This window comes from Coturnix japonica, chromosome 8 (assembly GCF_054131305.1).
Source record: "Coturnix japonica strain WE chromosome 8, WE-NBRP24, whole genome shotgun sequence".
Lineage (NCBI taxonomy): Eukaryota > Metazoa > Chordata > Aves > Galliformes > Phasianidae > Coturnix > Coturnix japonica.
Window position 1 is genome coordinate 28876561 of NC_140670.1, and position 12293 is coordinate 28888853.

Here is a 12293-nt window from a genome sequence, read left to right on the forward strand (position 1 = left end):
CCACACACATGGCCTTAAAACTTCATTAGCACTTGTTACTGTTGTCAAGGTTATCTAAGCAGCTTCAGAAAATACAGGAAGCAGCTGTGAGACACTGCACACTGGAGCTCAGTTCTTTCTATAAGCTGTCTTATTTTCTTGAAGAGACAGTAACAGAACAAAATCATCATTAACAGGCTGCAATTTTGTATTTTCCCCAGGATGGAGCCAGGGGTTTTAGATAAACACATCTTTAAGCTTAAAAAAAAAATAAAAAAAAAATCCAATGCGGGCTGAAGTCAAAAGCGTATTAAAAGACTTTTATAACTGAGAACCATTAAGTTGCAGACAAAATAAAAACAATTTCAAGTTGCTTCTGCTGTGCAGCTACCATTGTGCTTGGAACAGAAAATGCAATAAACTAGCAGCTTCCTGTTAACAGTCTCGCTCAAAAAGTAAGGTTGGCTTAGGCTTAATGAAAAGTTCACAAAATAACTGAATATTTAGTCTTACCTCGAATTAACTCTAGACCTGATTCATATAATTTAAGTTATTCAGAGGGTAACAACACACCTTGCAGAGCCCTGGCTGCCTAAAGCCCAAGTTAAACCTACAGAAGCTGCTCAACAGCAGCCTCTGGTCCTCCAACCTACACAACTCAAGAATTACACCATGCTTACTCCCAAGCAGACCCTACACCCCTGCTACAATGGGTTACATTTTCCTATTGTTAAAGGAAATGAGTTTACACAAATTCAGTATTAAACTTTAATATCAAATCATTTGCTCAGTGTTACCAATTCTCAATTACAAAACAGGCTCCAAAAAAATTCCATAAAATATGTTTAGCTGGCTGAACAGAGATAGTTTGTTCAGATTGCAAGGGTAAATATCCATAATATCTTGGTATAAATTATCTACAAAAAAACTGGTATAAACAATATCCCAATCTTAGTATGGGTTCCATCTAGGATTAGACAAATTTTTATCATGACATCCACAAAACATTAAAGTTCATTTCCATTAACACATTTCTGCTGCTGAAGTCTGGCTTTACGCAATGCCTCCAGTTGTTTTGCTCTCAGCCACCTCTCTCTTGACAGTGTTGTCTGCCCCGCGCTCAGAGACAGGAACCTGGATGAGCAGAAACAGCAGTTAAGGAAGAACATGCTGATGGTTTTACACTCGGTAAACTAATACAGCTTAAAAACAATTTTCAGTATCTTAGAGATGGGAAAGCAGAGAATAAAGTGGTTAAGAAACTGACAGAAACACAGGTTAAAAGATTCCTCAGACACCTGCCTTTGTGTCAGCATTAAATGAGTTTTGCTCCAACTTGCTACAAAGTCTTCAGTTCAAACTGACAGCACAACCCACCTTGCTACAAGCAGCGTCCTGTGCAGATCGTCAGCAGTGATGCTCTCAGGGTCATTCTTGCGCATTTCTACAAAGTCTTCTTCAACAGCCTACAAACAGCACAGCAAACAACTGAGTGGCAACAAAGGAGCTTCAGTATAAGCCTTCAAACACCACAACTATCCTTCGATTACAGGAGGAACGCTGTCAGGAAGTCAGCTTGAATAAAAACAGGCCAGCTCATCTTTGAATATAATGATTTTCAAAATGAGTTTTAGCAAGCAGGATGTGTACAAATTATACACTGAAGCACTCGGGAGTACAAACTCATGAATGCACACACATCCATGACAATAAAATGCTTCTTTTTAATTTTTAAAGAACTTCCAGCAATCACTGCCTGGGAGAGAAATAAGCAACTACAGTAACACGTTAAGGTGCTCTCTATCTGAAGATGGAGCTGAGAATCGGTTGGTGAAACCTTCCATACCTTCGTCACTTCATCAGATATGCTGTAATCCAGCAGTCTCAGTATGCTCAGGTAAATTCGGAACTTGTTCAGCACAGAAGGGAGCACTGCAGTTAGGAGGCTGTTCATGTATTCCTCCATGTTTGGTGGAATTATCTGTGGCTGTAACTGGACTTGGCAATCTGACTGAAAAATAAAACGACACATCATCCTTTTTCATATGTTTTTCTATTCCAAGATTTAGCCTCCGAGGCAAAAGTCTCAAAATTCAGGTAAGACAATTCCTTCTTTAAATACTTAACAATTCCTATTGTGAAATCCAGCATGAAGTTTTTATTCAATAAGTCAGTTTCCCTTTGAGACAAGTGCAGCTTCTCAGTTTATAAAGCTGGAATGCAAGTGGTCAGAGACACGTAACAACATCAGGCTACTGTTTTTCCAGGGGCAATGCCAGACCTATTGCTCTTTATCCATACACCCAACCCCTCTTGAAGCTGTTTTACAATAAAGCTTTGAGAACAGCAGTCTGTATGCAGATTCTACCCATTATTGTGAAACCCACTGATAACTTCAGTCACTATCTTGCCATCAGTATTCAACCAAGAAGCAAGAAAGGTGACTCTTTATACACACCACTGCTCACAGGACAGTCTTCCTGTCTTTGCTTGTATCTTCGCTTGTCCCTGGAACAGTGTGCTCAGTGTTTTTAAGTAGTTACTAACAGTAATTATTCCCCAAATTCAAAGAGATGTTGCCATACCGGTAGGAGTGATCGGCCCTCTGAGGTGATAAGAACGTTAATATTGCATGGGAATTCCATCTGGTGGTAACTGAAGTCATAATCCACTTTCTGCCAAGTTATCAGATTACCCAACGCTTTCACATTGTGCACACCTAGAAAAGCAAGAAAAATTCTGGCAGCTTTGACTTCGACCGTCTTTTCAAACTGATCTTTTCCCCCAGCGTCTTTAAATGAGCAGCATTTAATTATTAGATGCCATAGTTTATTGTTTTGATTTCATATGGAAACTAATAAGGAAAAGAGTTCTATTAAATGTTTTCTTCACTTCAGTTTTGTCGCTTGAGTAAAGCCAGATTAACAGCCCCTCCACCCCCCAAAAAATACAAGTGAAGGCTCTGAAGCAAATAAATAACTTTCAGTAGTAATAATCTGAAAAGAAGTTCTGTTTTTCAGTAGTATCTACCCGAAATCTCAGCCTGGCTAATTCTGCCAATCTTTGAGCTGCAATGGGACAGAGCACCAGCCACTCATAATGGAGGCCCGGCAGTCTTGCAGCATCACACAGTTCAGACTCCTAAAGGTAGCACTGTTCTTTTAAAATAGTAACTAACAGTGACATCAGTCTTCCACTGAAGCATCATATATAGCCATGCTATATATCCTCCAGTTACTGAGCTTCTAGAAAGTAACACAAAATTTGTCACTGGGATGCAATTAGCACCACTGTCTTTAAATACATATAGAAAATTTGTCACTGGGATGCAATTAGCACCACTGTCTTTAAATACATATAGAAAAAAAAAGTTACCTTTTGTGTCAAGCTGTCCTTGCTCAAGCTGAGTCTCATCTATTACAAGGGAAGTGTTGCTGGCAAGCTGCAGTATTCCACTGACTAAGCGATTAGCAGTGTAGTCTTTGCGTGGGATGAATCGTGAATGGTTCATGTTTTCAATCGTCATTTGTAGGCGATAGGACTGCAATGAGAAAAGAAACTCATGGCACATTTCCTCTCCTTTCACTTCTCTACCAAGTCATCTTCTCTTTACCAGGAGCTGCAACTGTGAACCTCCACAGGAAGTAAAATAAATCTTGCTGCCACAATATAGAACACATTTTATTCCAAACATCCAAATACTAAATGCTTAAATGTAAAAAAGATAGATGCATCTGTCAGTTTAATGTGGATAGGGCTTCTTTCTGTATTCATCTTACACAACTAGGATAACACAGGCTTCAACTGGAAGACAGCCATATCTCCACTTTTACCTGCCCCTTAGATGGAGATCAGCAACTTTATTTAATCAAACTACAGCCTATTTTGTTTGGCCAATTACCCCAACATTTACAGCTAAAAACACTGCAATGCTGTAATGTTATCCTTACTGCTGGGACGAGCTGCTGGATGATGCGGTATATGTGCTCTGTGAAGATGCTGTTCCTTGGACATCCGCTCAAGTTGACTGTGAATTTTCCCAGAGGAAGCACATCTCGTCTTGCATAACTAAATGCAAGAAACATGGTTAGGGAAGTGTCTGATTAATAAAGTGATCAGAGATATCACTAAGTTTGATAAGAGAGATCGCTCAATTTGAGTGATACCTGTGATCAATCTCTGATAGCTAGCAGGATTTTAGTACTACAATATACATAAGCAATAGTCTCGTTTTTGTTCCTTCTCCAGTGTCCATGGAGCTAAATTAGGCTGAACTCTGCTTTGGAAGGCTTTGTAGTGTCACACAAAAGCAGCACATTTACAGTACTTGTGATATGTTCTGTTCTCCTTCTCTACAGCAGATAGAGAAAGAGACTTCTCTTTCTTATTGCTTTCTCTTTCTTATTTCTCAATTTCCCTACTTATTATGCTTGTTCATTTCCTTTACCTGCCCTCAGCCTCCCGCTTCCTTTTCTTACTCTACATCATCTGCCAGCTCTTGACAAATTTCAATTTTATTATAAGAGGAAAAAAAAACACATTCTAGTCCAAGCGTCGGAGCATTCGCAGCCAGAAAGAACAGTGTGTACATACAAATGTACTGATATTGTACCTCTGTTTAAACTTTTATCTGGGAGATTTTTTTTTTCCAGCTCTCAAAGCAATACTGGAAAGATGAATCTGGCCTTTGAACAAAACTTTTTGGTATTCCAGAGAATTAAATCTGCTAATAGCATCTACTATGACAGGACGACTGTCTGGACTAAGTACTGCTGGAGTAAGTACTGTTTCTTCTGTTTGTTTACAGAATGGTAAAGAAACCCCAAAAAGAAATGTCTTTAAAAAGAGAAACACGTAAATTCTTTACAAACATCTGAATACTTACACTGTAGAGATGAGATGCAATATAAGGTACTCGGCAGCCAAGCTGTCCCCCAAGAGGGCATGTGTGAGGAACCCAAGCAACTCTGCTCTAACTGGTGACAGCTCAGACATGAAGTTAGAAACAACTGGTAGAAGAGCAGAAGACAACAATGTCAGAGAACAGGCAGTTCTTCACCCCCCTATTCTTTACATAAAGATTGTAATTCCATTACAATCAGATGGAGAAAAGTGGTTACTCCAAGGCAGAAAAATAAACATTCACCAAATGAGAAACAGGAAAAAGTCCCCTTACATAAAGCACAGCTCAAGTATATCAATTAGACGTTGATGTGCAGTAATTAACAAGAAGAAAACTAACAGTTAGGTCAGCCACAAAGAATGACACAGTTGCTTAAAAACCAGAACTGTTCATTCTTATCCTCGTAGCACTCTGATTCCCTTATGTTGCACATATGTTTACTTACAATTAATTTGGAAATACAGTTATCCAGCAATTCACTGCTGCATTTGAAAGCAAATACAAATGAAATCTTACAGCTGAACAGCTTAGTAAAGTCTTTGAGCTTGTAGATGCTAAATATGTTTCATGTAACTCACATTTACTTAAGAAAAAGCAATACATAGGCATCACATAAATACAAACTAATGTTTTGATAACTGTGTAGCATTGAATGGCTCCTCTAGCAAAACTTAAATACAAGTCTTGTACTGATGCATTTGTCTCTGAGCAAAGAAATACTTGTTCACGTGTACTAGCAAACTGTGCATTTATGTGTAGAGTGAAGTATACTCACAGGTTTTACTCTCTTCTTCACTAAGGCAAGCAGGCAGTAATGGATTAAGGTGTTGCAATTTATGTGCTAAAATCACATGGATTCTGGGGACTAACGAGGATGGAGGACTGTGAACTCTCTGTTCTTCTGCTGTGTCCATGCACTCCATAGGATCAAGGGTTGAGCTATCCCTAAGAAAAGGCATAAGCAGACTTGAATATACTCCCAACATTTCTCTCCACCTGAGCACATGCCATTAGAATCACGGCATGAACACAGCGTGGCTGTTCCCAACATCTATTCCCAACACTTGGTAGCTTTTGCATTCAAACCACAGGAACTGCCTTTAGGGTTGTTATAAACAAATACAAAAATCACAGTTTATAACCAATGACATAGAAATACCAAAGCATGCTTGATAAAGGAAGTTGGATTCTATTATTGTCTGGAGGATAATGGATACTTACACTTCTTCAAGGCCTCTCCTCTGTATTACTGTCTCTTTTTTATCAAAAATCCCTTTTGTTTGGACTCTTTGCATTCAAGATGTTGCTAAATGCCACCACGTTGTTTATTTGTGATAGAATGACATGCAGAAAACAAATAAATAACTGTATGACACCAACTGATCCGTCAGCGCAGGATTAGCTTTCTGTCAGACAGATGATAGCCAAAAGCAGCTGAGCAGGCTGAGTTACTTTTAAGAAGCTGGCACTATAAAGCACTCATACTGCACTCTTCATATTGGACTTATTAAAAGGATAAACAAAGTCACTAACACAAATAATTTATTTGAAGCACAACTGCTCAAGGCATAAGTAGTATTTGGGTTAGATCAGTCACTAAAACTATTTTTTAAATTGATTTAAAACTCTATTTTTTCAAGCAAGTTATCACCAAACAGAAGGTGAAACCAGAAACTGCATATGAAGATGAATGTCCTTCCCTTCTGAACCACATACCACCCAAGCCTTACCTCTCTTCATTGTTCACTATACTCAGCACTGGATCCACAGACAAAATACCATACACCTCCAGAACATCATTGACTTTGAAGGTATCCCAGTTCTCATATACCTGTCCGAGAGATGGAAGTAGTGTTAAAAGTTTCACAGACAGCATAGCACACTACAGAATCAAAGACCATCTCAAGCACAATACAGAGATATCTGCTGTATTGCTTTTCTTTTTCCATCACAAATTTTCACTTATAGAGGGCAAATCCTAGAAGCAAGTACCCAGAAGCCAGTATCTGCTAGACATCTGAGTAGTTAGTAACATACTTTTCCCCCTGCCACTTCAGATTGTCTGCCTCATAACCATGCTCATCACCTCTGCTTTTCTTACCTTCACAAGGCATGCTGGTCCTTTCTCCCCTGGCAATGGAAAATTTAAGTCGAGAGGAGGGGAACAGTTGGGAGAAATAAGATGGTGACCTGCAGAAGCTTCAGTTTCTAATCTTTTTGGCTCCCCACATCCATGATTATTGCTTCCACTGCCTGAAAGCAAAGGATTCATACACTTCTTAATAGAAATACAAAGTAAACAACTCATTGCATCAAGCAAAATAGATTTATACTGATTTAACAAGAAGCCAAGCAAAAAAAAGTATACTTGTCAAAGGATATTCTGACTCAAAATAGCAAAGTATCACAAACACATTTTACATTACCAAGATAAACAGGAGAGTGGGTAAAATCTGTGTCTTAAAAACTCTAAACATGACCAAACCATCTCATTTTCAACATGTGGGTCTTCAACCTCATCAGCTAAATGCTTCTAGATTGTACAGGTCTGCAAAGGCAATATATTTCTGCATATCAAGTTTAAAAAGCAGATCATCACAGAGGTGAGAATAGACATCAACAAAGCAGGTGGCATTAATCACCTATAGATTTTCAGCAGTAAAGAAACATGATGAGAACCTACTCTGCAATTCATCTCTTTAAACACAATAACTTAAAACCTCAGCAAGTGAACCTCATGAACATGTAACACCAAAAGTAGCTTCTTCATTTATCTTGTAATGGGATTCATCATTTTGATCCAACCATTTTCTCTTGTCCAAAAGACAATGTGTCAAAATCTTCATAAAACCCCTAAGCCAGTTTATGTGTTGTCTCCACAAAACAGCAGCAGAACAAACAGTTCACAAGTTGTCCACAAAAAATCAGTAAGCAATGCTTTGCAGTGACACGGATTGTTTTGAAAACAGCATCTTCTGATAAGGTCCAGCAGCCTTCTCCTTGATGCTACAAAGCAACTGGTGTTAATCTGCCTTATATGAAACTGAATTAGTCTCACAAAAGAAAAAGGTGAGGCTAGAGGGTATTCTTTATAAATACAATATTCTTTGTAGCAAAGCAGCACCCAATTATGATGCAGTTTGGCCTCAATTCAAACAGTAACATTCAGAGCAAGAGAGAAAAGAAACTAGACAGTTTCCTCCAGATTACCATGAAACATGCTTTACAGTTAGAAATTAAATGAGAACACCTAGAAAAGGCAGCATACAAGTGCTGCCGAACAAAATATTTATTATAGGAGTTATTAACTCTAGAACATAAAACCAACAAGTCATAGAATATACAGTGCACATCAGCATAAGCTCCCCCCCACTTCTTAAGCCACGGATGACACCTACAAAAACTCCAAGTTAACCAACTTAACTTGGTTAACTACTGAGAGGCTGCATTAACATTGCTGATTCAAACAAATACTTTGGTTTCTGAAGCTGAACTTCTGCAAAGCCTGACAAAATGCCACAACATCTAGTCATCAGTAATGACCATTACCCATGTGCTGCTCTTTCTGTTTAGATGGATGTTGTTCCATATCCTCATCTTCCTCATAGCTCCTCTTGTGGCGACTTGGTGTGTAGGATGTTGAAGGACTAACTCGAGCTTGGCTGGCACTGATATATGCGTGAAATTGAGGATTAAGGACAACAACACACTCAGCTGGGAAAAATGCAGGGAAAGTGAGCTCTGCTAATTCTATTTTGAACAAAGCATTACAAGTTTCTTTAGGCCACCTGCCAGTTGTCAAAGCTTCCCGATACAATTATTAGGACTACTTAGAAAAGAAATACATAGAAAATGCTGACATACCTGTAAGATACCAGCTGTGCTACAGAAATAAATGAATTTTGCAACATCTAATAAACTGGTGTTTTCGTTAGCGTGATGTACAAATGTTGACATGACTTTCAGTGCATTTTCACACTAGTCAGGTTCACCAGAAATTTCCACCGCTGCAAGATTTTGATACGAGCATTCCCACAAATTAATTCCTAACAAACATTTATTCACCAAAAAACCACCATATGTGGTATTGGCATTCCGTGCCAACCTAGAGCTCAAATTAAGTCTCCCATTCTCTAAAGATGCACAAATATGAACTACTGGGAGTTTTCAGGAGCCTTCCAATCATTACCTACCCCAATTCGCTTAAATAGAAAACTGAACTAACAACCCCAAAACTAAGAAACATTACATACATTTGTCTCCTGGCATCTACCAAATTAATTGGAGATTAATGTTTGCATAGCACAGCAGCAGCTCAGAGAAAAAAAGATATTTCTTTCACCCATGCTGATTCACCAGGCACTGGAACGCAGTAGAACGTCTGTCTTTCCAAGGTGACTGTTTGTGAGGAGTTCATATCAATTTCCTGCTGTGGCTAGAATACCGATAGACATAACAGCGTTAAAAACCTGATTAGTGTCTTTGCTGTATAAAACCAAATATTCACATATTCAGTTATGTAGCCAGAACTCAAAACAAACAGGCCGGATTACGTATTATGAAACAGTGAATCTACACAGTTTAGAGTGCTTTCTCTCCCACCCCACCCAATGAAACAAATGTTAATTAAAACAGAATTGGCTTCAACTCTACTGAACTTCAAAAGCAGACGAGCAATTAGGAATACTCTGCTGTCCCAATCTGAGATTAACTCTCAGTTTTAAGAAACTTATCTCCAGGAGCCCACTGTGAGCACCAAATTACTCTGCACTTATAAATCTTATCCCTCCAATTAATACTTCATTGCCAAATGCACATAACTTGTGGAACTTACCCCACATTCAGCCACATCTCTATATTTACCAAAATGCAAAACCTGTCAAGAAGGAGAAAACAATGCAATCATTGTGTGCCAGCAGCCTGAACATTAATGATTTACATTTGAATTAGTATTGAATTATTCAAAGATATATATTTTTAAAGCAATATCGATTCCCTAAATTCCCCAAGAGAATTATAAATACTGTTATATTACTGGTGCTATATAATAAACTACCACCAGACAGTGCCCAGACCCCATAGCTTTAGCTCTGCAATGTGAGAAACGTGACAGCTAGGGAGAAGAAACCACTAAGCATTTACAGAAGTAATGTCAGTATTTCACTTACACGTGCATTTGTGTTTGGGTCAACTGTTTCATAGACACCCATATAAAACTCAGGATCAAACATATCTTGAACCATACAGCGAAATTTCACCAAACTGTTGGGCTTCAGGTAATGTACAGGGACATCATTCAGCGATGGGACCTGTAACAGAAAGCTCTTCCTCACCAGCTGCCATACAAGCATTAAGTACCACCATGAAGTCAGCAAAAAAAAGAAACCAACAAACCACATTGCAAACAGCTGCCACCGCCCTTCTCTTATCATCCTGTATATCCTACTGCTAACTCGCTTGGCTCCAACCCTGCAGCACTGTTGCTTTTAATCCAAATAACAGTGCTCCACGATGCCATCGTTGCCAGCCTTTTAGGCTAAGGCACCATTTGAACTCAGGTGTGGATGCTTTATTTTTAAATCTAAAGCATGTTTTTTCCTTGCTGAACTTCCAGAAGTTTTAGCAGAGGCTATTTTTCCCTCAAATACAAACATCCAAGCAGCTATTTCTACAATCCAGCTGAATTTCGCAGCATTACGATAGAAGGATGTGAAAGAAGAACAGTCTGAACACTTGCTGTGTGTATTTATTGCAGACAGACAGGGCTGGCCTCCAGATATGACAGTGTTTGTCAGCTCCTGCCACCTACTGGATCCCAGCACCAGCAGGCAGCGCTCAGCAGGTGGGGCCCAAAGCAAACCAGCACATTGAATCCAAGGACAGGAGCTGCTGCAGTATCAGTGAGGAATTTGCATCTTGGTTTTACATACAGATTAGAGCAACTGAAATGTAAATGTACACCACAAAGGCCTAACGTTCAGAAGCGCATATCAACAAATGGGAAGAGCTTCTTAAAAGGGAATCGCTGCAATGATTAGGAGGTACAAGAATGTAACCTAAGAATTGCGAAACTCTAAGAGAATAACAGCCTTACCCAATTAGTAGCGTTGTTTTCCTTTAATTTCTCTCTGAAGTAGTCAGTTACTTTCTTCTCCCAGTCGGAATTTGGAGTATTTTGGGCTACAAAACAAGGCAGGTTTCCATGAACATTTGCATCACATAACAGCCTCCCATTCAGCACCACGCTAACACAGTAAGCAATTCAAACGTTTATCCCTATTCTGGGCAAACAGCGGAGTCCTGGACGACTTTATGAATGTCACATTGTGCCGGGTTCCCATCCCACGCCCCACAGGCGAAATGAGACAACAACAGACCAGCTGGGCAGCGCAGAAGGGCTCTGAAACACAGCAGCACCCTCGGGTAGGAGGCACCGCTTTCTGCTTCCCTGAGGAAGCGTTCTTTATTTCGGTGAGCTTTCAGCTCACATCAAGCCTAGCACTGAGCCTCAGCTATAGCACCAGCAGCGTCCATAGGGTACAGCGAGCAGCAAGGCTATAAGAAGAGCCCTAGTTCTACGGGCTGCCTCCAGCTCCAAACACATGTGCTCGCGGCTCGGCTGCCACCTCCTGTACTTACTGCCAGCGGACCGACGGCAGCAGCACCGCCAGCCCGACAAATATACGTGGGTTCACAGAATCACAGAATGACCTGGGATGGAAGGGACCTCAAGGATCATGTAGTTCCAACCCCCTGCCTGGCAGGGCCACCAAACATACACCTTTACTAGATCAGGTTGCCCAGGGCCCCGTCCAACCTGGCCTTGAACACCTCCAAGGACGGGGCATCCACAACCTCCCTGGGCAGCCTGTTCCAGGGCCTGACCACTCTCCTAGTGAAGAACTTCCCCCTAACATCCAACCTACACCTTCCCTCTTTTAACTTAAAACCATTTCCCCATGTCCTGCTAACTTCCCCTAGCCCTGCTAAAGGGTTCGTCCTATCGAAGTTCAGAAGCGGATCGCCCAGCTGGGACGGCCCTGCACAGCCCGGCACAGCCCCGCAGCCCGGCAAGGGCAGGAGCCATCGCCCCGCATGGCCCCGCATCGCCCCTCGGCCCTCCCGCCGCCCGCTGCCGGCCCCGCCCGGCCCCACGCTCACCGAAGATGCCCTGCACGATGCTGAAGGGGCTGTTGAGCCAGTCGGCCACACACGGCATGGCGAAGGCGGCTAATGCTGCTCTACCACCACCACCGCAGCCACCCCAGCGCCCTACAGCCGCCAACTCCCGCTCTCCAGCCCAGCACTGGGGCCGCGGACTTCCGCCCTCCACCTTCTCCTCCTCCTCCTCTTCCTCTCAGCAATGGCGGCTCGATCCGGACCCGCCTTTTCCTCCCGCCCCTCCCTTCTC

The 12293-nt window shown here is 41.1% G+C and overlaps 1 protein-coding gene across 1 annotated transcript; it reads right to left on the reverse strand.

The window, feature by feature from the left end:
• Positions 1-733: 733 nt before the first annotated feature.
• Positions 734-12247, reverse strand: MCMBP (minichromosome maintenance complex binding protein). Its single transcript, XM_085554832.1, has 16 exons — positions 12044-12247; positions 10977-11062; positions 10051-10191; positions 9717-9758; positions 9216-9317; positions 8432-8561; positions 6984-7135; positions 6613-6713; positions 5658-5827; positions 4865-4988; positions 3930-4047; positions 3355-3520; positions 2565-2698; positions 1826-1990; positions 1357-1445; positions 734-1113 (listed from the first exon to the last, which is right to left on the reverse strand). Exons 1-16 carry the CDS (start codon positions 12099-12101, stop codon positions 987-989), a joined length of 1905 nt encoding a protein of 634 aa, XP_085410958.1. The 5' UTR covers positions 12102-12247; the 3' UTR covers positions 734-986.
• Positions 12248-12293: the final 46 nt, after the last annotated feature.

Coding starts and splice junctions, on each gene's coding strand:
- MCMBP (XM_085554832.1), bottom strand. CDS start 12,101: ATGCCGTGTGTGGCCGACTGGCTCAACAGCCCCTTCAGCATCGTGCAG. Junction 9,318..9,716: donor GAGATGTGGCTGAATGTGGG/GTAAGTTCCACA, acceptor TCGGTATTCTAG/CCACAGCAGGAAATTGATAT. Junction 1,991..2,564: donor AGGGCCGATCACTCCTACCG/GTATGGCAACAT, acceptor TTTATTTTTCAG/TCAGATTGCCAAGTCCAGTT.